Source organism: Hemiscyllium ocellatum, chromosome 12, assembly GCF_020745735.1.
Source record: "Hemiscyllium ocellatum isolate sHemOce1 chromosome 12, sHemOce1.pat.X.cur, whole genome shotgun sequence".
In the NCBI taxonomy this organism is placed as follows: Eukaryota; Metazoa; Chordata; class Chondrichthyes; order Orectolobiformes; family Hemiscylliidae; genus Hemiscyllium; species Hemiscyllium ocellatum.
In genome coordinates this window covers 24,223,554-24,250,296 of record NC_083412.1, presented here as the reverse complement: position 1 = coordinate 24,250,296, position 26,743 = coordinate 24,223,554, and the positions used below count along the sequence as shown (strand labels likewise).

General features: G+C 44.2%; 1 protein-coding gene across 3 annotated transcripts in view; it reads right to left on the bottom strand.

The window, feature by feature from the left end:
* Positions 1-26,743, bottom strand: part of wwc3 (WWC family member 3) — a 202,521-nt gene that overhangs the window by 72,089 nt on the left and 103,689 nt on the right. For all 3 annotated transcript variants that reach the window (XM_060833413.1, XM_060833414.1, XM_060833415.1), the window contains exons 3-5: positions 20,152-20,355; positions 17,491-17,567; positions 12,471-12,550 (exon numbers count right to left, since the gene is read on the bottom strand). In XM_060833413.1, the coding sequence (XP_060689396.1) occupies positions 12,471-12,550; positions 17,491-17,567; positions 20,152-20,355 (361 nt within the window). The remainder of the gene's footprint in view (positions 1-12,470; positions 12,551-17,490; positions 17,568-20,151; positions 20,356-26,743) is intronic.

The following is a 26,743-nucleotide window of genomic DNA, read 5'->3' as shown; positions in this document are numbered from 1 at the left end:
CGTGGATCGGGTCTGGACTCTCGAGCAGTAAGTCCGGACCTTAGAGAACCACATTGACGACCTCGATTCTCGAGGTTGTCGAGAAAATATTCATTTGCTGGGCCTTCCCGAACAGGAAGAAGAAGGCCAGCTTATAATGTTCCTTGAACAGTGGCTTCCGCAGTTATTGAATCTGGAGGCTGGATCAGGCCAGGTAAGGGTAGAATAGGGGCCTCACCTTCATTCCCCTACGCCCTCGGATTAATGAGTTCAACACGCGCCGAGATATTGAACAATTCTTCCGCCGCCTTCGCCTCCGTGCCTACTTTCACAACCAAGACTCCCGCCCACCCTCTGATGACCCCTTCTCCCGCCTCCAACACACCCCATCCACCTGGACACCCCGTGCAGGCCTCCTACCCGCCCTCGACCTCTTTATAGCCAACTGCCGCCGTGACATTAACCGACTCAACTTGTCCACCCCTCTCACCCACTCCAACCTCTCACCCTCAGAACGTGCAGCCCTCCACTCCCTCCGCTCCAATCCCAACCTCACCATCAAACCCGCAGACAAGGGAGGCGCGGTAGTAGTTTGGCGCACTGACCTTTATACCGCTGAGGCCAAACGCCAGCTCGCGGACGCCTCCTCTTATCGCCCCCTTGACCACGACCCCACCTCCCACCACCAAACCATCATCTCCCAGACCATCCATGACCTCATCACCTCAGGGGATCTCCCATCCACCGCCTCCAACCTCATAGTCCCACAACCCCGCACCGCCCGTTTCTACCTCCTGCCCAAAATCCACAAACCTGCCTGCCCCGGCCGACCCATTGTCTCAGCCTGCTCCTGCCCCACCAAACTCATCTCCCAATACCTCGACACGGTCCTGTCCCCTTTAGTCCAAGAACTCCCCACCTACATTCGGGACACCACCCGCGCCCTCCACCTCCTCCAGGATTTTCGCTTCCCCGGTCCCCAACGCCTTATTTTCACTATGGACATCCAGTCCCTGTACACCTCCATCCCCCATCACGAAGGACTCAAAGCCCTCCGCTTCTTCCTTTCCCGCCGCACCAACCAGTACCCTTCCACTGACACCCTCCTTCGACTGACTGAACTGGTCCTCACCCTGAATAACTTCTCTTTTCAATCCTCCCACTTCCTCCAAACTAAAGGAGTTGCCATGGGCACCCGCATGGGCCCCAGCTATGCCTGCCTCTTCGTAGGATATGTGGAACAGTCCATCTTCCGCAACTACACTGGCACCACCCCCCACCTTTTCCTCCGCTATATCGATGACTGTATCGGCGCTGCCTCGTGCTCCCACGAGGAGGTTGAACAGTTCATCAACTTTACTAACACCTTCCATCCCGACCTGAAATTCACCTGGACTGTCTCAGACTCCTCCCTCCCCTTCCTAGACCTTTCCATCTCTATCTCAGGCGACCGACTCAACACAGACATCTACTATAAACCGACTGACTCCCACAGCTACCTGGACTACACCTCCTCCCACCCTGCCCCCTGCAAAAACGCCATCCCATATTCCCAATTCCTTCGTCTCCGCCGCATCTGCTCCCAGGAGGACCAGTTCCAACACCGCACAGCCCAGATGGCCTCCAGACCGCAGATTCCCCCCAGACGTGATCGACGATGCCCTCCACCGCATCTCCTCCACTTCCCGCTCCTCCGCCCTTGAGCCCCACTCCTCCAACCGCCACCAAGACAGAACCCCACTGGTTCTCACCTACCACCCCACCAACCTCCGCATACAACGCATCATCCGCCGTCATTTCCGCCACCTCCAAACGGACCCCACCACCAAGGATATATTTCCCTCCCCTCCCCTATCAGCGTTCCGCAAGGACCACTCCCTTCGTGACTCCCTCGTCAGATCCACACCCCCCACCAACCCAACCTCCACCCCCGGCACCTTCCCCTGCAACCGCAGGAAATGTAAAACTTGCGCCCACACCTCCACACTCACTTCCCTCCAAGGCCCCAAGGGATCCTTCCACATCCGCCACAAGTTCACCTGTACCTCCACACACATCATCTATTGCATCCGCTGCACCCGATGTGGCCTCCTCTATATTGGGGAGACAGGCCGCTTACTGGCGGAACGCTTCAGAGAACACCTCTGGGCCGCCCGGACCAACCAACCCAACCACCCCGTGGTTCAACACTTTAACTCTCCCTCCCACTCCACTGAGGACATGCAGGTCCTTGGAGAACCTAACAACACGACGGCTGGAGGAGGAGCGCCTCATCTTCCGCCTGGGAACCCTCCAACCACAAGGTATGAATTCAGATTTCTCCAGTTTCCTCATTTCCCCTCCCCCCACCTTGTCTCAGTCGGTTCCCTCAACTCAGCACTGCCCTCCTAACCTGCAATCTCCTTACTGACCTCTCCGCCCCCACCCCACTCCGGCCTATCACCCTCATCTTGACCTCCTTCCACCTATCCCACCTCCATCGCCCCTCCCCCAAGTCCCTCCTCCCTACCTTTTATCTTAGCCTGCTTGGCTACTCTCTCTCATTCCTGATGAAGGGCTTATGCTCAAAACGTCGAATTCCCTATTCCTGAGATGCTGCCTAACCTGCTGTGCTTTAACCAGCAACACATTTTCAGCTGTGATCTCCAGCATCTGCAGACCTCATTTTTTACTCCAAGGGTAGAATGGGCCTACCGGGTCACAATACGCGGGCCCGGCTCAAACCAGCGCCCCCGCCCGGTCCTGTTTCGGCTGCTGAGCTATAAGGTGAGGCAGATGCTTTTGGAAGCCTCCAGAAATCTTGGGAAAGATCCACAAGCCATGACTCATAGAAGGATCCAAGATTATGTTATTTCAGGACTTTTCCCCAGCTTTGGTTCAAAAGAGGAAGGCATTTGATGAAGCGAAGTGTTTAAAGGATTTAAACATTCAATTCTCGTTGCGCTACTCAGCCATACCACACTTTAGCCATGAAGGGTCCGTGTTTAACTTCGGATCACCAGAGAAGGCCAAGGAACCTTTGGACTCTCAGACAAACTATAAGAGTTAATTGATGTTGTTTTGCCCTACCCCCACCTTGGTCTACCCCCCCTTTTTTTTCCTTTCATTATCTTACTGTTTAATATTATCTCCGGGGGTGGGAAGAAGGACTTATTTATTCATCCTTGACTTAGCGATTGCATTTCCCACCCCTTTTTTTTGTATGTAATATATATATATAGGCCAGGGGGTCTAATTAATGTAGATGGGGTTACCTTATCTTATTTTATCTTTGTCCTTGGGAGCGGGGTTGTTTTCCCCTGTTATTTTGTATTAATATATTTAATTATTATTTGCTGAGACTGTAATTTTAGTCATATATGTTCATATATGGTATTAACATTACCAAATATATCCAGGTGTTGGTGTGGGTCGGGGGTGGGGGTGGGGGTGGGGAAGATAGGGTACTCACTGTTAGTTCTAGTTCAGTAGTATACTTGAATTTTCTTTATCCTATCGCGGGGTGCCTGGGTCAAGGGTGGGGCACTGGTTGGGAGAGGTTATGATGGGTGTTTTGGAAAAGAAGGGATGGCCCCTGGGAATAAGGGGGAAGGTCTCCATTTAAATACGTTTTATACTTTTTTTTACTATTTAGAAATTTTTTTTATTATATTGATCTGAATGTACTAAAGAGCTTTTATTTTTGTGAATTTTATATGCTCTATGCTCAGGATGTTTTGGATAAATGCGGGTTGTGTTATAATCTGACGTTAACACATTCCGAGCATGTATATCGCTGCTCAATTTATGTGTTATCCGTTGAATTTTCTCTCTTGAATAATGTAAGAATTTTAATGGTACACTCTGGTTAGTTGTAAGTTAGATGAGTAGTTAGTTGAGTTTTGTCTTTTTTTTAATCTCTTGGTATTTCTGTTTTCTTGTTTGATAGATTTTGGTTATCATTTATTTAAGATTTAACTATATATCAATTTTATACTTGGGTCTTTTTTTTTAAGTTTTCTTTTGTAAACTTGTGGGGAAAAAAAAGAAAATATCTCCAACACAGATCCACGCGGGACCCCTCCCCAGTAACACACTGCTAATCAGATTACCGTTCCATCAACCCCAACCTCCATCTCCTGTGGCTCTGTCAAATTGCTAATCAGTCCAACCATTTGCCTTCCGTTTAAGGTTGCGAACTGTGACTCAATCTACTCCTGGAGGTCTCATCACATGATAGCTGTTGGTCATCCAAACCACCCATCCTTGTAGCATTCTGCCTTCCACCACTAATCAGAAAGCACAAAGACTCATTAGCCAGTTGGGATAACCCTTAACTATCAGCCAAACAAAATTTCTCCAAATATGTTCACTACTTTTGTATCCAGTTACTCGAAATACTCAAAGAAAATGACAAAAAGCATATAATGTGCCAATATTTTTCTTCAGGTTAGTGCACAGAAGATTGACCAATTCCTGGAGACTGCAGTCCAATCCTGGAGGCTTGGGAAGACTACAATCAGTGCCATGGACGACAAATTTAGCCAAAAGTCTCTTCTAACTGATTTTATCAAATGCCTCTGAAAGTCCATATAGAGTTACACTGTCCTTCACATTAGTTACCTCAAAATCAGATTAGTTAGGTATAATCTACAAATACATACTCGCGCTCTCCTGGAGAGCTGAAAATGTCCAAAGCGTCCAGTCACTCTAACTTTAATTGCAGACTCCGTTAAATTCCTAGGTGTTAGGCTAACTGCTCTACAATTCCCTTCACCTTTCTTAAACTACCCAAACAGTCCAACATCTGAGTCCTTTCCCCACAGCCGTGGAGGGGAGATTACCCAACCTGGGAGTATACTATAATTAACAAGTTCCATGTACTTGGACTCTGCAGTGTGCTTTCAACAGGACATCAGAGCACAGCTAGTTCTTATAAATCACCTTCAGAGAAGGTATTGGGGAAGGAAGTGCTGAGAAGGGACTCGACAAAACAGTTTTCAGAAAAGCAGGCAGTCCAATACCAATTGCCTTTTCAAATCATCATACTCCTTAGCACCTTTCTTAAAATATCGATTGTATATTGTTTCATTAAGACATTCACCTAATACTTCTTTACAGCAAGATTTTGGTCAACTTTCCGAATATCTTTTGTACGGGTTGGAGCCAATTTTGTCTCATTATACTCCACTAAAATACCCTGGGATGTTTTACAACATTGAAGACACAATATAAGTTAGGAGAAGCTGAGGCCCGCAGATGCTGGAGATCAGAGTTGAGAGAGTGTGGTGCTGGGAGAGCACAGTGGGTCAGGCAGCATCTGAGGAGCAGGTGACTCGACGTTTCAGGCCAAAGCCCTTTGTTAGAATTCGGGCCCAAAACATCGAGTCTCCTGCTGTGCTTTTCCAGCAACACACTCTAGACACAAAATAAATGTTTGTTCACAAATTTTTTTTACAGCTGATCAACTCGTAGTTGGCATGCACGCCACAAGCTGACATGTTAACTTGCCCTTTCTAAGGTGGGAGGGAAATTATAATTCAGAGTAATTGCCAGAGCTGGGTTATGCCATGCCTAAAAAGAGATACAATGTTGTTTTAAAATGTTGAGTCTGATTCTTGCAATTTGCAGTCCAACCATAAGCAGGGCATCGCCAAACTGGAACAATTAATAGCACATAATAACTTAGCTGCACCTCATCATGTCAAAGCATTCTGCACAACGCTTTGCTTTTGGATTGCGACAACTGCCCCTGTCTACGCAAACATAACTATGTACATCACTAATTCATTTGCGACGATGCAGGAACCAATCCTGTGGTTGGTAGGAAAGTTTAACTCTCAATATTCAAACAATTCCTACACCTCAGAATGTCCCAGAAACATACATTCTACACTAATTATTTTCAAAACCAAAATGGAACAACGATGGAGTACATTCACATAGCACCTTTCCTATGCCAAAATACTCCAGGGAACTTTGCAGGAATGGAATCAGATAAAAATTGACACAAAGTCAAAAGAGGACAAATTGTGTTAAGTGACCAAAAGGTTGGTAAACAAAGTGGACGATACAAGAGTAATGGAGGTAGTGTTTACTCATAACAAGCGATCTTTATTAATTAGTCTAGACCAGATATAGACCTTGTGGTGTGGAAATCCCCAGATATTGACAGTTTTGAAAACCACTGATCCCAAAAATCACTCGTTCCATTCAAGAACACTTGCCAGGCCCCAAATAAAGTTAGAGAGAAAAAAAACAAAGACCAGCACTGAAAAAATTGTACAGATGCCACAAAGTGTGTAACATATTGTCGATTCAGGGTTAATGGTGAGGCCCAGTCTGTTATTGATTCTCATTTTCATATGTCACAGGACGACTAATCCTCAGTCAGACACAGAACAGAAGTGAAGAATCACTACCCTGGTCTCGAAACTTTAACTCTATTTCTCGGCACAGACGCTGTCAGACCTGCAGAGTTTCTCCAGCAATCACTGTGTTCTTTTCAGATTTCCACCATTCGCAGTATTTTTGTTTTCAAAATCTATGTGAGGACTAATGCTCAATCTGCCCGGTAGACAATCAAAACAGTTTTCCGTGTGAGAGACAATGTGGCCCTCCCTGAGGTTTGGTAAATGCCTCCAACTAAAAAACAAAAATCTGCTTCTGCCAGCTACATTCTTTTCTCAGTATCACCGAGGCTTTGGAAAATAAAGTGTGATGGTGTCATGCAATACATACAAATATTGATGGGTATTAAGCTAATTATAAAGCAGTTTATATCCAGCATAGTTTGGAAAACTAAACTTCACAAATTGGTATCACTGAACCTAACACTACATTCATATGAGCCAATGAGTTCCTATAAATTCAGTACCGTCTTACAGAGTCATAGAGTTATACAGCACGGAAACACACTGTTCAGTTCATCTAGTCTATGTCGACCAGATATCCCAAAATTAATCTGGTCCCGTTTGCCAGCACTTGGCCCATATCCCTCTAAATTCTTCCTGTTCATCCAACCATCCAGATGCCTTTCAACTTTTATTGTACTATCCTCCATCAATTCTTGTGGCAGCTCATTCCATACACGCACCACCCTCAGTGATTAGATTAGATTCCCAGCAGTATGGAAACAGGCCCTTCGTCCCAACAAGTCCACACCGACCCTCCGAAGAGTAACCCATCCAGAGTCATCTCCCTACCCTATATTTATCCCTGACTAATGCACCTGACACTACGGGCAATTTAGCATGGCCAATTCACCTGACCTGCACATCTTTTGGATTGTGCGAGGAAACCGGAGGAAATCCACACACAGACACGAGGAGAATGTGCAAACTCCAAACAGACAGTCGCCTGAGGCTGGAATCAAACCCGGGTCCCCTGGCGCTGAGGCAGCAGTGCTAACTACTGAGCCACTGTGCCACCCTGTGTCAAACACTTTATGTCTCTTTTAAATCTTTCTCCTCTCACCCTAAACCTATGCCCTCTAGTTCTGGACTTCTCCACTTTGGGAATAAGGCCTTGTCTACTTACCCTAGTCACGCCCCTCAGGATTTTATAAACCTCTATAAGGTCATCCCTCAGCCTCTGATGCTCCAGGGAAACCAGCCCCAACCTATTCAGCCTCTCCCTATAGTACAAACCCGTCAACCCTGGCAACATCCTTGTAAATTTTTTGTGCATCCTTTCAAGTTTCACAACATCCTTCCGATAGCAGGGAGACCACAACTGCACACAGTATTCCAAAAGTGACCTAACCAATGTCCTGAACAGCCATAATGTGACAGTTTTATAACTGATGTCTCTGTATGCAAAACTAATGATCAAAATTTCTTTCTTTCTGTTCTATAAGTCGACATAATCAAGGTGTATGCTACCTACTATTTAACAAACATTTCCATTCACCATTGCCATTTTCTGGATATTTAACATCATAGTTTAGAGGAGAGAAAGTATCTCCCACTTATCTGCTCACCTTGCTATCCTCTCCACCAGTCTGTCAACAGTTGTGATTTCTCTCTGCTCCTAACTTTGCTTTGTCAACAGATTTCAAAATGGTTCTCTGTGCTCCCAAATACAAAGTTCACATGAATACTGAAGTGACACAAACACAGGTATCCATGGTACATTATAACTTTCAAGGAGTTTTCAGAATGGATTTCTGAAGGGGAAATTATTTTAACAAACACACTGGCTTTTTTTGAAGAGGTAAAAGAAAGGTTTGGTGAGAGAATGACTGTTGGTGTATTTGGACAGAAAGCATTTGACACTGCACCACACAACAGACCCAAGGGGGAAATAATAGTCATGGTATAAATGTGGATGCAGATTTGACAGAGTAATTGGAAACAGAGTGTAACAGTCAATGAATATTTTTCAGGCTTAAGGCAGTGGAGTTCCCCAGGGGTTTGTGTTGGGACCTTTGCTTCTCCTGATGTATATTACTGACTTAGATCTTGGTCTGCAGGGGACAACTTCAATGGCACATAACCTGGAAGAACTGTAACCTGTAATCAGGTCAGTGTAGAACTTCAAAGAGTGGTAGACAAGTTGGAGGAGTGGGAGATGAGATTCTGTGTAGAGAAGTATAAGCGTTGGTCAGAAGAAAATAAGGCAATATAAAGTAAGGGGTGCAGGAGCAGAGGGACCTGGACGTATACGTGTACAGATCACTGAAGGTGGTGGGGCAGGTGTAGAGAAAAGTTCATAAAGCATACATTGTCCCTGGCTTATTTTGAATGGGCACAGAGTACAAGAACAAGGAGGTGCTTTTGAACATGTGTAAGACACTTGTTAGACCCCAGCTGGAGTATTGTGCAGAGTTGTGGGTTCCATCTTACAGGAAAGATGTGAATGTGCTGGAGAGAGCAGAGAAGTGATTTACAAGACTGGTTCCAGGAATGAGAAACTTCAGTTAGGTGGATAGATTCAAGAAGTTGGGAATTTTCTCTTTGGAGAGAAGACGACTGAGAGGAGATCTGATAAGGGTTTCCAAAATCTTGAGGGTGTTGGGTAGAGTCGATGGAGGAACTGTTTACACTCTGAAAAGGATAAGTGACCAGACAGCTGAGATTTAACCAGATTTAAAGTGATTTGCAAAAGAAGCACATGAAAGATGAGAAAAATTGTTTCTCGTACCGTCAGTGTGAAACGACTCCCTGTGTGGTGGTGACCTGTTCAACTGAGGCATTCAGAGGGTATTGGATGAATATTTGGATAAAAATAATGTGCAAGAGTAAGGGGAAAAAGATGGAGAGTGGTCCTGGGTAATGTTGGTCACTTGAAGAGCCTGTGCAGGCATATTGGGACAAATGGCTTCCTTCTGCATCCCCACGATTCACGTTCCCTTAACATACTGCACCATCATTTGAGTCACAGGATCCTTATGGAGTCCTTTGTGAAATGCTTTTTGGAAAATCCATATAACCACAACTGTTCCACTTGATTAAATGTTCAAATGTTTACATGGAAATTGGTCAAATTCAAGATCCCTTTAGGAAATCTGCACGCCCCTCCAAACAAGGTCATCTCAAGTTTCTTTTCTTGCTTCATAAGTTCAACCCATACTCCAGACTGGCAGCTTACATAGTGAAGTAATCCTAGTGACCAAGCATGTCCTTTCTCATGTGTCTTCTTTTGTAGAGTCAGATCATATTTGACATCCCCCAGTTCTCTGGCAGACATTTTCCATTCACTGAAGTTTAGAAAAGACAATCATAGCCTCTTTTCTGCTGCTTCCCTGTTAGTTCTGGACGCAAACAGTCAATCCTCAGTGGTTTGGTAACTGGAATCTTTGGAATCTCTCAGTCAATTGTCTCTTGTTTAACATAACCTCCATTTTAAGATCCACCTTCCTTTTGACTTCAAATGCTGAATATTCGAATAGTTTTTTTCACCATTGCTTTACCGTATGTTCATCTTCCAGCAACCTACCTCAATTCACATCTCAGAATGAATACAACAAAAGAAATTTTCTTAACTTTAAAGCATTTTGCTCCTTTTCTCTCTCACTTCACTTGCGATTTCTCTTTTCGGTGTTTTTAATCTTTCTTCAGAATTCCTTCTCTACTAACAGCGCTATCGAATTTGGTCTAATCTGTCCATTTGTTTGTGGAAGCCCAGAATTCAGCAAACTGGTTTGTTTGTTCATTCGTTCTCTAGTTTGACTATTTCCTGATCTACATAGCGACTGGGCAACTGCCTCTTCCAGTTCATTTGGCAGATATCCCTTTCATTTACTACTGCTTTTCCTTCTTCTCAAATTATAGTTACCCTGCTCTGTTCTTTCACGGAGCCTAGTTATCCTATGGTCCCGGCTCACCAATATCTTCCTTGCAAGGAGGCCAACCATTTCCTTTTTACCAAAATCTAATCCAAGTCAGGATTCATTCTGCACTGGTGCAGCAAACTCTTGATTGAGTCTGACACATAGTACAAAGAAACCCTCCCCTCTCTCAACAAAAAGCTACATCCTTTATTCATTGGCAGAATGAGGGCATCGCTGGCTAGGCAGCATTTATTGCCCATCCCCAGTCACCCAGGGGGCTGTTAAGAGTCAACCACATTGCTGTGGGTCTGGAGTCAAGTGTAGGCCAGACCAGGTAAGAGCAGCAGTTTCCTTCCATGAAGGAGGTTAGTGAACCAGTCGGGTTTTTCCTGACAATCGACAATGGAGTCATGGTCTTCATTAGACTCTTAATTCCAGATAGTTACTGAATTCAAATTCCACCATCTGCCATGGTGGGATTCAAACCCAGGTCCCCAGAACATTATCCAGGTTAACAGTCCAGTGATAACATCACCTTCCCCAATCCTACTCTGTTGTTGGATATTTAACATCATTCATAATTACAGTTCCATTAATTTTAAATTGAACATTGAGCTCGCTCTCTATGCGTCTTTTCTGCAGCTGAAACATGGTATTCTTTGCTCTGTTCTATGACCCTAATGCACTTTGTATGGCATGATCTGCCTGTAAAGTACGCAAAACAAAACTTTTCACAGTACCTTGGTACATGTGATGACAATAATGAATCAAATCAAACGGTTAATGCACACCCTACATACCAGCCTAGAAATTTCATTTCCTTTCCATAGTTTTGTGGGATATGATACACTCACAGTCACGCACTTAATCGCTTTATACTCCTTTCTAAACTAGTTCTAAAATTTGAGAAATGTTAAGGACAAAAACATGCAACTAAATGCAGCAAAGAATGTTCATCTGAGATTCATGGGGAAGATCGATTATTAAGTCAAATACAGGGAACGTGCCCCCGGCAAGACCAGCAGATTAAACAACACAAAACCCTGCAAACCCAGTCAGTGTGGGGTGGAGGTGAGGGTTTATGAAAGGGGAGAAAGAAATAGAAACACTTTGCTCTCAGTATTGCTTTGAAAGTGTAAAATGGAAGCAAAGTGTAACAGCTCAGACACAATCCTGTGCAAGATTCGATGGCAAGATCAGAATTTGAGATGTTTATTCTCTGGCATCCCTCACAGATGCCAAAATAAAGCAGGCCTTCATTTACACAAAAGATGTAATGCCTGTGGAATGATTCTTTCTCAGAGTTAAACACCAAAGAGCAAGTTGAGCGCTTGGCCTGTCCTACTCGAGCATCACTTAAAACAAAACCGCCTGGACAGCCATTCCCAGCAAGCTCCAGGCCCACTAGCCGGTTGCTACTACCCAGCTCATAGTCCCAGTTATGGAAATGTGTTCCAGAACCCACAATCACCTCTGTTCCATAAGAAAGTAAGTGCATGTTCTGGAAAACCATCAAAATGAACCATCCAATGCTACTTTCCTGACACTGAAATAGCAAGTTTCAGGACTGATTTCAAACATTTTACAAAGTTGCTACTTTGGAGGACAATTCTGATTTGCAAACCCACAAAAGCATTTGTTCAGTAAGTGAGATGGGAAATTGACATGCAAAACAAAAGCAGACAGTAAACAGCATCTTAAATCAAACTTCATCCGAGAGTAAAGGAGGAAATTACAATTTATGATGATGTTCAGCTTTGTTTCCTGGCACTCATGTTTCACTTTTATAAATCATTTGCATGCTTTCCAGCAAGTATGTGTCAAAGCACTTCCACGTGTCATCAATATGATCACTAATGCCTTGCCTTGAAGTTATTGATTGAAAACTGGCAGGTCTCGCACCGTAATGAGCGTTATTTTACCAAATGTTGACAAACTTGTAAGCAGAGTATGTTGCAAATTTAAGAAAGAGTATTCATTGACAAAAAGGTTAAACAGTTTGTGCTTAACAATCTGACACATATGTGCAACTTGTACCCAATATGCAAAGAATTGAAAACGTTGAATGTATTTCCTCACATTGTTCTGGTCACTTGCATACAGACAATATTGTGGTCTTGTATGAGTGAATAAGAACCAAACAATTAAAACAAAATCCACAATTTAAAACTGCTCAATTTGGGAATGACAAAATAGTACATTAAAACATTTTTTAAAAAAATACGATTATCACACTTACTCCTGTAGCGTCTCTACGCCTTTTTCCTTGTACTGCAACTCCTCTTTCATCTGTGCCAACTCCCTTTTCAATCTGGAAACCTAATAACAAAGCAAGTCACTTCCAATAAGTGCAGGCAGATCTCAACAACTAACAGTAACCAGTCATTTAAATTCAGATTATACGAATTAAACACAATCCATCAGACTGACGGGCAAATCATGCCAACTGTTCCAGTGGATGGGTTAGTGTTTAGTCAGTGGCATGATGCCGTGTAACAATGTGGATTTCATTCCTTGCTCATGATGTCAAAAAGCTGTCAACAGCAAAAAGGCAAAGTCGCCTTCATTAAAAATGTAGAGTTAGACCACTCAGAATGAGTAATAGCCTTCTTTATAAATGTTTGGTCCTGATTTCAGAGTTTCTGTCAACATAGAGGTTGGCAAGTTTCAAGCTGAGATTGGGAGGGGCAAAATAATACAAGCACTGGCATCTATCCCACCTCACTAACAACAACCAGTTAATACAAGCAACATCAGGGATTGTTCCTTTTGGCATCACTTGCGGGGCTACGCATAAGTTCATTTTTCCTCATGGGGGGTAACATCACTTTTCCGAAGTTTGTGTTGAAATAACGCCATAAAAGACCAATACAGAAAGGGAGACAAGCAGGAGGCTGGAAGAACACAGCAAGCCAGGCTGCATCTGGAGGTAGACAAGTCAACGTTTCAGGTGTAACCCTTCTTCAGGACTGGGGGTGGGTGTAAGGGGAGCTACAGATAAGACAGAAGGGGTAGTGATAGGTAAACACAGATAGAGGGTACGACCTGGTTGGTCGATGACAGGAATGAATCTGGTGGTAGTGGGAAGGAAGGGTCGATCAGAGGAATAGAATGGAGTCAGGCGATTGGAAGGGAGGTTATTTGAACTTGGAGAACTCAACCTCGAGTAGACTGCCCAGGCAGAAGATGAGGTGTTGTCCCTCCAATTTATGGTCTGATGTTCTATGGCAATGGAGGAAGCAGAGGATGGTCATATTGAAAAGGGGAATTAAAATGGCCCCCACAGGTCTTCACGTATCCCTGTCTCACCACCCTACACCCCCCTCCGTCCCCCAACCCTATCCCTCCCCACTTATCTGCAGCTCCCTTTACACCCAACCCCTGTCCTGAAGAGGGTTATACCTGAAACATTGGCTTAGAGTCAGATGTACAGCACGGAAACAGATCCTTCGGTCCAACTCATCCATGCCGGCCAGATATCCTAACCTAATCTAGTCCCATTTGCCAGCACTTGGCTCATATCCCTCTAAACCTTTCCTATTCATATACCCATTCAGATGCTTTTTCAATGCTGTAATTGTACCAGCCTGCAACACTTCCTCCTCCATACACGCACCACCCTCTATGTGAAAAAGTTACCCCTTAGGTGCTGTTTTTATCTTTACCCCCTCAGCCTAAACCTATGCCCTCTAATTCTGACTCCCCCACCTCAGGGAAAAGACCTTGTCTCTTTACCCTACCCCCTTCTGCACCTCCTGATGCTGCCTGGCTTGCTGTGTTCTTCCAGCCTCCTGCTTGTCTACCATGACTTCCAGCATCTACAGATTGTTGGCTTGAATACAGACTGGGAGCCTGGTAGAAAAGAGTTGGGTCTGTGGGATAAAACGCTGAAGCCATTCAAAAGCTGCCATTCAAAACATAGATGTACATGCACACACTATATATGCATTTTATTGAAAAATGTTTATTTATTTATTGACACTATACAGCACTTTTCACAGTATTTTGTTACAAATTACATTGAAAAGTGTTGTATAATGTCACCACTCTCTGGTGTCATCTTAAAACACTGAAAAATAGACCAAAGAGAATATAAAGGCAGAAAAAAATGAAAAAAATAAAGAAAAGTGCGCAACTATGTGCGGGTGTTTGAAAAAGGAAGCCATGTCTATAATAGTAATTCAGAAAAATCAAAGTCCAGCTAGAATTGCAATTCAGCGAGCAAACTGGACAACATGTCACATTCCAGATGAAGGGCTTATGCTCGAAACATCGACTCTCCTACTCCTCAGATGCTGCTTGACCTGCTGTGATTTTCCAGCACCACACTCTCTGCTCTGATCTCCAGCACCTGCAGTCCTCGCTTTCTCCTAACATCTTACATTGCACAAGATTTACGATTTCTCAGAGTTAAACCAAGGCACACAATTCCACCCATATCTGTACATAGCAAGCCTCTTTTTTAAAAAAAAGAGACATTTCTTAAGCTTGTTTCACATCAGTCGGACTGTGTAATGTAATGTAGAGAGATTCCCTTAATGATCAGCCAGAGTGAAAGAAGTTACTTGTGTTGGAACACTGAATTTAGAGATGTGTTAGTGTGAGCTTGAGCTGCTGTATAAACTGTTGCCTTTAAAGTTTAGCAAATCTATTCCTTTTCATTCATTCATTCATTCATTCAATCTCAGATTGCATATAATCCTAAGAGCAGTTGAAAACAAGAACTCTTATTTCCTCAATGGTAAACTGGCAGTCTCAGTAAGCCCATCTCTGGAGACACAGAGTCCAGAGATTCCAACAAAGGAGGTAGTCATTCAGGTCACTGTGCCTCTGCCAAGCTCTTTGATAGCTGCACTCACCTGCAGTTTCCCCATGGCCTTACAATTTATTTTTTTTCCCTTAAGTAGATATCCAATTTAGATTTGAAAGTTATTATCGATCTGCTACCATCGCCCATTCAGGCAGATTTCAACAACTCACTGTGTAAGAATCTATCACTCATCTATCCACAGGTTCTTTCAGCATCTGCCTTCCTTTGATACTGACTCTGCTACTGCAGCAAATAGTTCCTCCACATTCAAAACATTTTGAGGACCTCAATTAAAATGCATTCTGAAAACCTCTCTTCAAAAGGGGAAGAAATCCAGCAGCTTTAGCCTCTCAAATTCCCTCATCCCATGCACTGTTCTCATAACTCTCTTCTACGTGTTCCACAAACCTTGGCTTCCTTACTGAAGTGTGTTGTCCAGACCTTCCCGGTTCTCTGGGCCTCTGTGTATACTCTCAAGAAACCCACATGCTTTTTTAAAAGAAACAGTCTTCTCAATCTTTTCCTGTCACGCTCAAATATTTATGCACATACTCCCAGGTCTCTCTCTTGCAGGCTCTTTTGAATTGTATGATTTGGTTTCACCGTATTCCTTCCTCCCACTAAACCACATTAGCTCACTGCGTGATTTCATCAGCCATTTGTACTGTCATTTCAACAAACTGCAATTTTTTACTAACCTCCCCACTGTTTACTACATTCTAAGTTCTGTATTACTTGAAAACTTTGAAATTATAACCAGTCCAAGTCACTTGAATTAACAAAAAAAAACACTGACCCCAATATTAATAAGCACATAGCTCCCATAGCTTTGAAAAACAATTTTCACCACGATTCTCTGCTTTCTGTTCCTTGGTGAATTTTGCGCTAACACTGCAGCAGCTCCTTCATCCCTTGGACACCACCTTCCCATTTCCCATAGTCTTTCAAATTCCTCCTTTTCAAGTATTAAACCAATTCTCTTTTGGAAAATCACAAGTAATTGCTCCCTCTACCTTTCAGGCAAAATATCCAAAATTAGAGGAAGTGATGGAGGCTGGTACAATTGCAACATTTAAAAGGCATCTGGATGGGTATAAGAATAGGAAGGGTTTGGAGGGATATGGGCTGGGTGCCGACAGGTGGGACTAAATTAGGTTGGGATATCTGGTCAGCATGGACAAGTTGGGCCAAGGGGTCTGTTTCTGTGCTGTACATATTAAAAAAAAATCCTCGTTCCAGTTTTGGTTCTTTTCGTATTTATGTTATAACTCTCTCTTTTGGTTACCAAAGCCAGTAAAAATAATTCCACTATCTTCATTCTTCTCAAATCTTCAAACTGCGAGCATCGCTATTAAACCTCTCTGTTGAAAAGGAGAACCACACCAGCTTCCCTCGTCTCTCAACACAGTTGAGTCCTGGCTCCCCTAACCCTTTCTCCAAAGCCTCTAAAATGCGATGCCCCAGAACTAGAATCTCAGTTCTTTGGATCTCAGTCACTCCACTGGTCCTCATCCAGAGCTCGTTTCCAAATGGCCACATCACACACACTGGAATGGAACAGGAAAATGCTCCATTTTAAATCTGACTCAATCTCTGCTCCCTCTGGTTTCAGCTACAATTGAGATCACTGGCTATTCAGTGCTGAGAATCCGACCTTCAATGCTGAGCCTTTCACTTCCGGGTCCTACTGAGATCAAGAGGGAGCTTCCCAAATGAAGGAAGAAAGTGAGGACTGCAGAGCATTTCTTGCACTTTACTGTTGTGTTTAATGTTGGTTATCCAGTATCAACAGTTAATGGAGAGTCAGACAGCATGGAAACAGTCCCTTCGGTCCAACCAGTCCATATTGAGCATAATCCCAAACTAAACTAGTCCTACCTCCCTCTGGGATACCTCCCTATCCCTCCAAACCTTTCTTATTCATATACTTATCTAAATGTCTTTTAAATGTTGTAACTGTACCTGCATCCACCACTTCCTCTGGCAGTTCATTCCACACACTAACCACACTCCGTATATATAAAAAAAGTCTCTCATGTCTTTTTTTTAAAATCTTGATCCTATCACCTTAAAAATATATCCTCTTGTCCTGAAATCCCCCACCCTAGTTTATTTTGCTTTTCTTTTACAAATTGATGTTGGCTTGGACTTATTGCTGTTATTTCTAACAGTTGTTTTGGAAACACTTCCTTTGTCAAAACCCCAGTAACTCTGCTATAGAAAATGTCATTTAAGTGACTTATAATTCCTACAAACATTGTTCTCACCTCTTTAAATACTGTGAAGCAGGCAGTGTGATTCCAGCCTGTCTTGTTGCAGTATTTACTCAGCATTATAGCATTGCAAAAGTTCTGTACCAGTATAAAACTTCAAGCATTTACAATCTGGCCCAGCAGGTCAGTTTGCTCAAGCCTAATGTGGTCACAGTTAAATTCAGAACCTTACTCACCCCCTCTCTTCGACTTGCTATTTCAGCTTTGATCTGGTCAGGGTTATACTTTGTGTTGGAGGATGAACCTGAGTAAGCTGTGAAGACAAAAATCAGGAATTTGTAACCAATTAACAGAAACGAAAAGCTCCCATAATTATCAAGCCTATAGGGCTCCATGCAGCAGCAGGGTGGTTGGTGCAGCTGACCTGCAGGAAGTGCCTTGACAATTGGGCAGGAGCAGAAGCATTAACACTGATGCATCCAGTCTGATGGCCAACGTCAGAGGGTCGAAGGCAGTGAACAAATGGAGTCACGTCCTCCAAAAGGCCAAGTGGCTGACCGCAAGATAATGGAGGGGAGGGATCATGACCCACTCCACCATTGGCTCCATTAGTCAAAATCAGCACGACGGACTAGCAGTAACGAACATTTTGATGTATAATGCATAGCACACACGGTGTCATTCAGGGTGATGGCATCTTGGGAGTAAACAGGAAATATCACTGGTACATGCTTTTCAAAATCCAGCTACGATTTATTTCTGCCATAAGCTTTTCGACAGTATAGATTCTGGTATCAACAGAACGTAGTTGTTCAAAATCCAACTTGCTCACTAAATTCAAAGTTTGGGAGAAGATTTGTAGCTCGGGTGCTCGTTGTTGTGGTTCTGTTCGCCACAAACTCCCTTGCTCACTAAATGTTCTGAAGGCAAGGGAAGGGGAAAGGAAAGCAGTTATTGCTTGATTCAGCTTATCCATGACTCCAGCTAATGCACTTGGCTCTTCATTTCCCCATTTCCCCACTTCCCCACCCCCCCACCTGTAAAACCATTATAAAGATTCCTGGTGGAAACACTGGAGCCCCTTCATTACAGGGAATGCAGCAGCTCAGGAAGGGGAGCCCTAACACCGGCCTCTTAGGGGTAACACATGCCCAATTCCCGAGGCTGAACTCCAAGTATAATTTCAACACTTCAGTTGCAGTTCCACACCAATGATGAAGTCATGCAGCAATTTACTGCACTCTTTCTCCCGCAAGTTAATAGTGAGTGTTTAATGAAGCAATGGGCTTCCTCACAAGAAAGTGAGTAAGGAACTTGAAAACAACAGGTGAAAACACATGGGCCGCTGCCCTACTGCTACTAATGTTGGCTAAATCCTCGTAAATAATTCCCTACAGTCCTTCAGAATTTAACAAATACTTTACCAAAAGTTTGGGAATCATCACGCATCAATAGGCTGCCTTAAAATAAAAGGTCTGCAAAGGCACATGTTATAAGATGGTATGAAGAGGAGACGGTGTTCACTTGTCTCAATTAAACAGGTTAGAAGGGTGCAGTTGTCACAATCTCAAATTAATGCAAAGCACAGACCAGGGTTAAAGGTCGGGATATGGCTCTTCAAGTAGCCGAGCTGTGGAACAGGCTTGTGTGGTCAACATCAACTTACTGGTCCCTTGAAACGAGACCTGGAGCAGTTTCTGGCTGGGGAAGAGGTCAGGAAGATACAGTAAGACTGGACTTAAATCAGGGCTAGAGTGGTCTACTGGAATAATTGTGATCACTTACCAGGTTCAGAAAGCAATTTACTTGGGATTTCATCCCTGGATGCCTATTTGGCTGGATTTTTGTTTTTGCTTTTGTTTTACTTTCCATGTGGCAACAGATGGAGTTGGCAGTGTCTGGATCATGCAACACAAGGCCTTATGTTGATATGGGACTGACTGGATAGATGGTCTTTGTCCAGCATAGTATTGGACATGCAAACCATTTCTTCGGAGACATCATCAGAGTTCAGCGTGTGGTTTTAGAGGAAATGGAGGAAAGAAAAAGCTTAAAAATGAAGGAGCGACAGGGTGCGTCTTCAGAACTTACTTTCTTCAGCAAATGTGGCAAAACTAAAATAATGAAGCCAAGCCAGATTTTGTCTGCAGCCCTAGGTCCGCAGTGGGGAAGGGAGGGGAAGACAACTGTGAATCTGGCCCAAAAGGTCAAAAATCAATTATTTGAAGCCAAATCCTTCCCAAAGTTCATGCTCAAAGCCTCTCTCTACTGCTGGCAATGAAGACCTAATACCTGTACATTGGTGGGGAGTTAACTGATTAGTGACGGGACCTTGGTAAGTGGGAGCAGGGCCAGACAGCTGGCTTCAGTAAGTACACAACGGGTTAACAGACCCAAAAATAAAACAAAAATCAAAGGCCACGTGTCAACACATTAAATGGCTACCTTGGTACCTTTTCAGTGCTACTCCGAACTTGCTGAGCTTGAGTCATGCTGCTGTTTAAGCAGCAGACCTCAACATTCCAGCCAGTGGCTGGCTGCAGCTGGGCTGAGTATTTCCAATTCTCAGCAGCTCCACAGAGTCAAATAACAAGCTCAGGAATGCCAGCAGGCGAGAGCATGTGGATTAGAGGATGGGGAGGTGGGGGTTGGTATAAAATTGGGAGAAGACCAATTTTCCAACCATCAACAAATTCGTTAAATACCCAATATGGAAGGGCCGGCTGTTTTGAACTCACACTGATGCCGCACTGACTGGGGTGGGCAGCTTGGCCGAAACTCGGAAAAAATTGCATCTGATTTTTTTAAAACTCTGATCCTGTGTGAAACTGGCTCGAAAAGTTGCAAACCCAGAAAAGCGTGCCACGAGATAGAAGAAATTTGTCGCAGGCACTTACAGCTGACGTGAGAAATGTTATCATTCTCACACAGGTCGTGCAGTTGCTGATACTCCTCCTGGGCCAGCTCCAGGCGCTGCTTTTTCACCTGGTAGATCTCTTTCTTGGCATTCAGAGCTTCCTGAGCCACCACCAAATATTCCTTCAGCATACGCTCCTGCTCCCGCCGCCATTGTGCCCTGGGGTCTTCAATCTGCGTGATCTCTGCAGGACGATAAACTTTGTCAGTTCAGGAAAAGACTCGGCCCTTCCCTTAAAAGTTTCAGTGCAACTTAACAGCCCATCGTGAGATTTTTCTCCCTCTCATTCAAGGCTACATTCCACCACACAAGCTCATATATGATTCATTAATCAGCAGCAAGGCATTCACAAAGGAAGCATTGATCATTTGCAAAACTTGCCTGCTTTTAGTCACTTCACATATTTCGGAGATGATCTGCTTTTCAAAAAAACATATGTACCACTGGACTTCCTTGGGTGTCAATCATCGATGTGTTTTTCTTTCAAAATCTGACTACATAAATAAATATGTCTGGCCTCCTTGTCTGCTCCAGCCCTGTGCTCAAACCAATCATTGCTCACTCCCTCATCATCACTGGGTCTATATCCTGGAACTCCCCAGCACTGTGGGAGTACCTTCACCACACAATCTGCAGGAGTTTCTCCAGGACAATTAGGGAGGGGAAAATAAAGGCCTGGCGTACCAGTGACACCCACATCCTCAACATTCATGAAAAGGAAGAAACCAGGTGCAGATAAATAAATGCACCCCCCACACAGTCATCCACACTGTAATTTAATTGGAATTGGCATTTTTTAAAAATTGCTAACCATACAAATATCTCCACCATATACGAGATATGACCAATCGTAAAAAAAACTATAAATAGAAATATAATTAAAGGAAGATAATTTTCTCCAAAGTCAGCCTATAATCCAACCATTCACCCCACTGCCTTTCCAGTTTGTCAATAATATGGTTCCAGCCTTGTATTATTGCTACTTTAATGCAATCCCACATTTTGATGCTGACAGATCCCACCCCACCCCCCCCCATTTCAGGGCCAGACCACTACACAAAAGCCAAAAAAAACACACAACACCGGATTATAATCCAACTGGTTTACTTGGAAGGACTGGCATTAACTTTGTCCACACCAGTCCAACACCAGCTCCTCCACATCATGACGACACAGAAGGGCAGCGCAGCCCTAGGGTCTTCACTCACAATGACAACGAAGTTGATGGTGAGCAGTTAACAGCATCTTTCACTGAAAGCAAAGGAGCAATACCTGGCACAGTCGAAGCTGGGTCACAGATGGAGGTTTGGGGTGCGTCTGAGCAGCAGAAACGTTTGCTGAGCAGCACTACAGAAGGGAATGGGACAAACTGACCGCAGCACTGCCCAAGCACTGTAGCAGCATTTTCCAGATAGCAATGAAGTCTAGCATCCAGCTCAGACAAATGTTGAACTATCTAGTCACCGGAGAAATGACTAGGTGGGGGTGGGAGTCATCTTTGAGATAACAGTGACGAATCCATTTTCTTTTGGCAGTTTAACATCGTTGTGGTGAAATGAAGGCGAGTGGGACGTTAGGAGCAGCACTCCGAATGCTAATATTTTCAAATAGACCTGTTTGACTATAACCTGGTGTTATGAGATTTTTAACATCTGAGAAAAAGGAAGCAAGTGTTCCTTGCAAAGACAGCCATGTGTGCGCTGTAGGAGAATGTCCTGAAACAAGACAAAACTCAAGACATTGGACACAATGAGATTTAGTTCTGGGGTGGGGTGGGTAGGTGGCTCAGACATCCAGAATTACTATTACCTTTTACAACACCAATGGGGAGGGAGCCTGCTCCATGTATAAAAACTGAAAGAATCTCGGGTGCTATAAACCAGGGACAAAAAGAGAAGTTGCTGGAAAAGCTCGGCAGGTCTGTCAGCATCTGTGGAGAGAAGCCCGTTCTGAAAATGGGTCACTCAACCCGAATGTTAACCCTGATTTCTCTCCACAGAGGCTGCCAGATCTGCTGAGCTTTTTCAGCAATTTGTTTTTGTCTCTGTGCACTGCATGATGCAAGATTGATCGATTTTTGTTCAATGCCAACAGAAAACCAAAAGGGAGGGATGAGGGGATGGAGTTGAAATAAAGTCAATCCCAATCTAATCTTGCAGCTCAAAAGGGTTGAATGGCCTTCTTCGATCTTCCTAAGTGCTGGAAGCAATTATACTTCAACTAATAGCAAAGTTAAGAGCCACCACCTTAGTGGAACTTGATTCTCACTGTTTTCCCTGCATGGTGATCAGCGTGTCATTGTGTATTTCCACATACAGCTTGCTTGCATTGCTTTGACTCGTGTACATTCAGTACACAGCAATATTTAGCTATTTGCCAGTCTGGTGTGTAACAAGTTGCCTGAGGACAAAAGGAACAAAAGAATATCATTAAAATTAAAGGATACCACGATGGAGCTAGATCGGAGGAAACCCATGTTAAGCATAAACTCCAGTGCAGACCTTTCACCCATTAGGAATTACAGCACCAAAGTGTTGCTCCATGGATCGATAGGCTTTCATTAGTTAGATGTGTTCACTCCTGCAGTGTCAGGATGCTGGGAATTCCAGACTCGATGTGCAACCCTACTCACACATACTTTGCATTTTTTTAAAAATCCCTCAATTCTTAAAATGGCTAGTTGGTTGCTTTGGAAAAATATAGGTGGTGGCAATGGGGGAGAATCACTCTGAGCCCAACAAGCTCAATTGCCTAGTTGGAGGGTGAAAAGGGAAAGAGAGTTGTTGAGGGCAAGTTCACACCTAAGCTTGAGATTCTCCGTGATTACTCTCAAGGGTATATCATAGGAGAGAAACCAACTACAGCTGGCTTAAGGGGCGTTGTCTGGTGGGATGTGACTGAAGAGACTTGCCCTTTGTTTGATACAACTGGGGAAGACCAGAAACTCCTGTGGGTTTCACAGGGGCAGGAATGGTTGCTAGATGTTCCAGGGTTTAGAACATTTAAAAAGTACAGGGTGTGGGGAAAGAAGAGGAGGGGATGTAGCATTGCTAATCGGGGAGTGCATCACAGCTACAGAAATTAGATTACTTACAGTGTGGAAACAGGCCCTTCGGCCCAACAAGTCCACACTGACCCGCCGAAGCGCAACCCACCCATACCCCTACATTTACCCCTTACTTAACACTACGGGCAATTTAGCATGGCCAATTCACCTGACCCGCACATCTTTGGACTGTGGGAGGAAACCGGAGCACCCGGAGGAAACCCACGCAGACACGGGGAGAATGTGCAAACTCCACACAGTCAGTCGCCTGAGTCGGGAATTGAACCCGGGTCTCAGGCGCTGTGAGGCAGCAGTGCTAACCACTGTGCCACCGTGCTGCCCATAAATGAAGGGAGACATAAGGTTTGTCTACTGAGTCAGTATGGGTGGAAGTTAGGAACAGCAAGAGAGCAGCCACTTCATTGGAGGTTTTCTACAGACCCCCTAATAGCAGTACAGAAATCGAAGAACTCATAGGCTAGCAGATTCTGGAAAAGTGCAGACATAGCAGGGCTGTTTTTTCCCAATATTGACGGGAACCTCCTTAGTGCAGATGGTTTGGATGGAGCCGTTTTTGTCAGGTGTGTTCAGGAGGGTTTCCTTACTCAGTATGGAGACAGGCTGATGAGGGAAGAGGCCATTTTGGATGTGACGCTTGGCAATGAGCCAGGACAGGTGTCAGATCTCGCAGTGGGAGAACATTGATGACAGTGACCATAACTGCCTCACATTCACCATAGCCACGGAGAGGGAGAGGAACAGATACCATGGGAAGATATTTAATTGGGGAAAAGGAAATTATGATGTCATCAGGCAGGAGTTGGGAAGTACAAACTGGGAGCAAATGTTCCACAGAAAGGGCACAGCAGACACCTGTTTAAGGCGCAAGGTGTTGCAAGTGATGCATAAATTTATTCCACTGAGACAGGTATGGGGCAGGATTAAGGAGCCTTGGATGATGAGAACAGAGGAGCTTCTCATCAAAAGGAAGAAAGCTTATGTAAGGTGGAGGAAGCAAGGATCTCGCACAACTTTAGAGGATTACAGGCTTACCAGAAAGGAGCTCAGAAATGGACTGAGGAGAGCCAGGAGGGGGCATGAAAAGGATTGGCAGGAAGGATTAGGGAGAACCCAAAGGCATTTCACTCATACATGAGGAATAAGAGAATGATCAGGGAGAAGGTAGGACTGATCAGGGATACAGGAGGGAACTTGTGCATGGAGTCTGAGTAGATATAGAAGCTCTAAATTTTTTTTTTGCTTTGGTTTTCATTCAGGAAAGGGATCTTGTTGTGAAATGAAAACTTTAAGGAGCGAGGAAACAGGCTTGAACAGATTGAAATTGATGTGCAGGAAATTTTGGCAAACATTAAGACTAATAAGTCCCCAGGGCCAATCAGATATATCCGAGGTGCTCCAGGAAGTGAGAAAGGAGGTTGCTGAGCAGCTGGGGAAGATCTTTGCTTCCTCACTCTCCACGGGAGTCAGACCAGAGGATTGGAGGGAGGGGAATGTTGTTCCTCTTTTCGAGAAGGGGAATAGGGAAATCCCTGGCAATTACAGACCAGTCAGTCTCACATCTGTGGTCAGCAAGGTTTTGGAAAGAATTCTGAGGGATAGGATTTATGACTATTTGGAAAAGCATAGCATGATTAAAGGCAGTCAGAATGGTTTTGTGTGGCAAGTCATGCTTCACAAATCTTATTGGGTTTCTTGAGGAGGCGGTGAGACAGATTGACGAAGGTCGAGCAGTGGATGTGGTGTATCTGGACCTCAGCATTTGATAAGGTTCCCCATAAAGTCAGGAGTTATGGGATACAGGAAGATTTGGCTGTCTGGATTCAGAATTGGTTGGCTGTCAGAAGACAGAGAGTGGTTGTAGATGGAAAGTATTTTGTCTGGAGGTCAGTGTTGAGTGGTGTCCCGCAGGGCTCTGTTCTTGGGCTTGTGCTGTTTGTAGTTTTTATAAATGGCTTGGATGAGGAGGTTGAGAGGTGGATTAGTATGTTTGCCGACGACACAAAGGTTGGAGGTGCCGTCAATAGTATCGAGGGCTGTTGCAAGCTGCAGCACGACAGACAGGATGCAGAGCTGGGCTGAGAAATGGCAAACGGAGTTCAACCTGGATAAAGGCGAAGTGATGCATTTTGGAAGGATGAACTTGAATGCTGAATATAGGATTAAAGATAGAATTCTTGGCAGTGTGGAAAGGCACTGGGATCTTGGTGTTCAAGCACACAGATCCCTCAAAGTTGCCACCCAAGTGGATAGGGTTGCTAAGAAAGCATATGGTGTTGTGGCTTTCATTAACAGGGTGGTCGAGTTTAAGAGCAGTGAGGTTTTGCTACAGCTCAACAAAACCTTGGTGAGACCACACTTGGAATATTGTGCCCAGTTCTGGTCGCCCTATAATGAAAGATGTGGATGCTTCGGAGAGGGTGCAAAGGAGGTTTACTGGGATGCTGCCTGGACTGGAGGGCTGGTCTTACGAGAGGGATTGACTGAGCTTGGACTTTTCTCTCTGGAGAGGAGGAGGAAGAGAGGTGACCTGATCGAGGTGTACAAGATAACGAGAGACATGGATAGAGTCAATAGCCAGAGACGTTTCCCCAGGGCAGGATTGACAGCCCCGAGGGGTCATAGTTTTAAGAGGAAGGTATAGAGGAGACGTCAGAGGTAGGTTCTTTACCGCAGAGAGTTGTGAGCTCATGGAATGCGTTGCCAGCTGTGGTGCTGGAAGCAGAGTCATTAGGGACAGTTAAGTGACTGTCGGACATGCACATGGACAGCAGTGGGGTGTAGGTTAGGTTTTTTTTTAGATTAGGACTAATCTTCGGCACAACATTGTAGGCCGAAGGGCTTGTATTGTGCTGTGCTTTTCTATGTTCTATGTTTCTATGAAACAGAGAGAGTTTATGCCATTCAGATCCAGTAAATCAGACCAGTCACAAAAACAGGGCGAATATTTTCTATGAATGGTGTTTCTCCCCATATCTTATACCATTAGTAATATTACTCATGTACAAAACAATAAAGCAAGTCTCAAAAATGTCACAATGGAGGATATCTTTCACTAAGAGTTTGTAATGAGCTTGCACAAGGTATTTTGGTTTGGTGCTATGCACTTCTGTCCATATCAAACCTTAAAGAGAATGGAAAGAAAGATTGCTTGTACTTCCTTGTCAAACAGCTCAGTGGACTCTACTTTGAAAGCAGTACAGTCCACTGTCTGCCTGGTGTAAAACACAATACACTGAAACAGCATAACATTGACATTTTTGCTGGTCCTCAAGTTTAGAGCCACAGTTTGTTCAAGGTCAATGTGCTGATACAGGAGGCAACTTCCCTTCTGCATAGTAATGGAAAGCAAAATGTACCAGTGACAGGTAAGGATGCTTTTGGCCTTCACAGAATCCCTACCTCGTGGAAGCAGGCCATTCAGCCCATCAGGTCCATTCTCTCCAAAGAGCACCCCATCCAGACCCAACCCCCTACACTATCCCTGTAACCCTGCGTTTCCCATGAC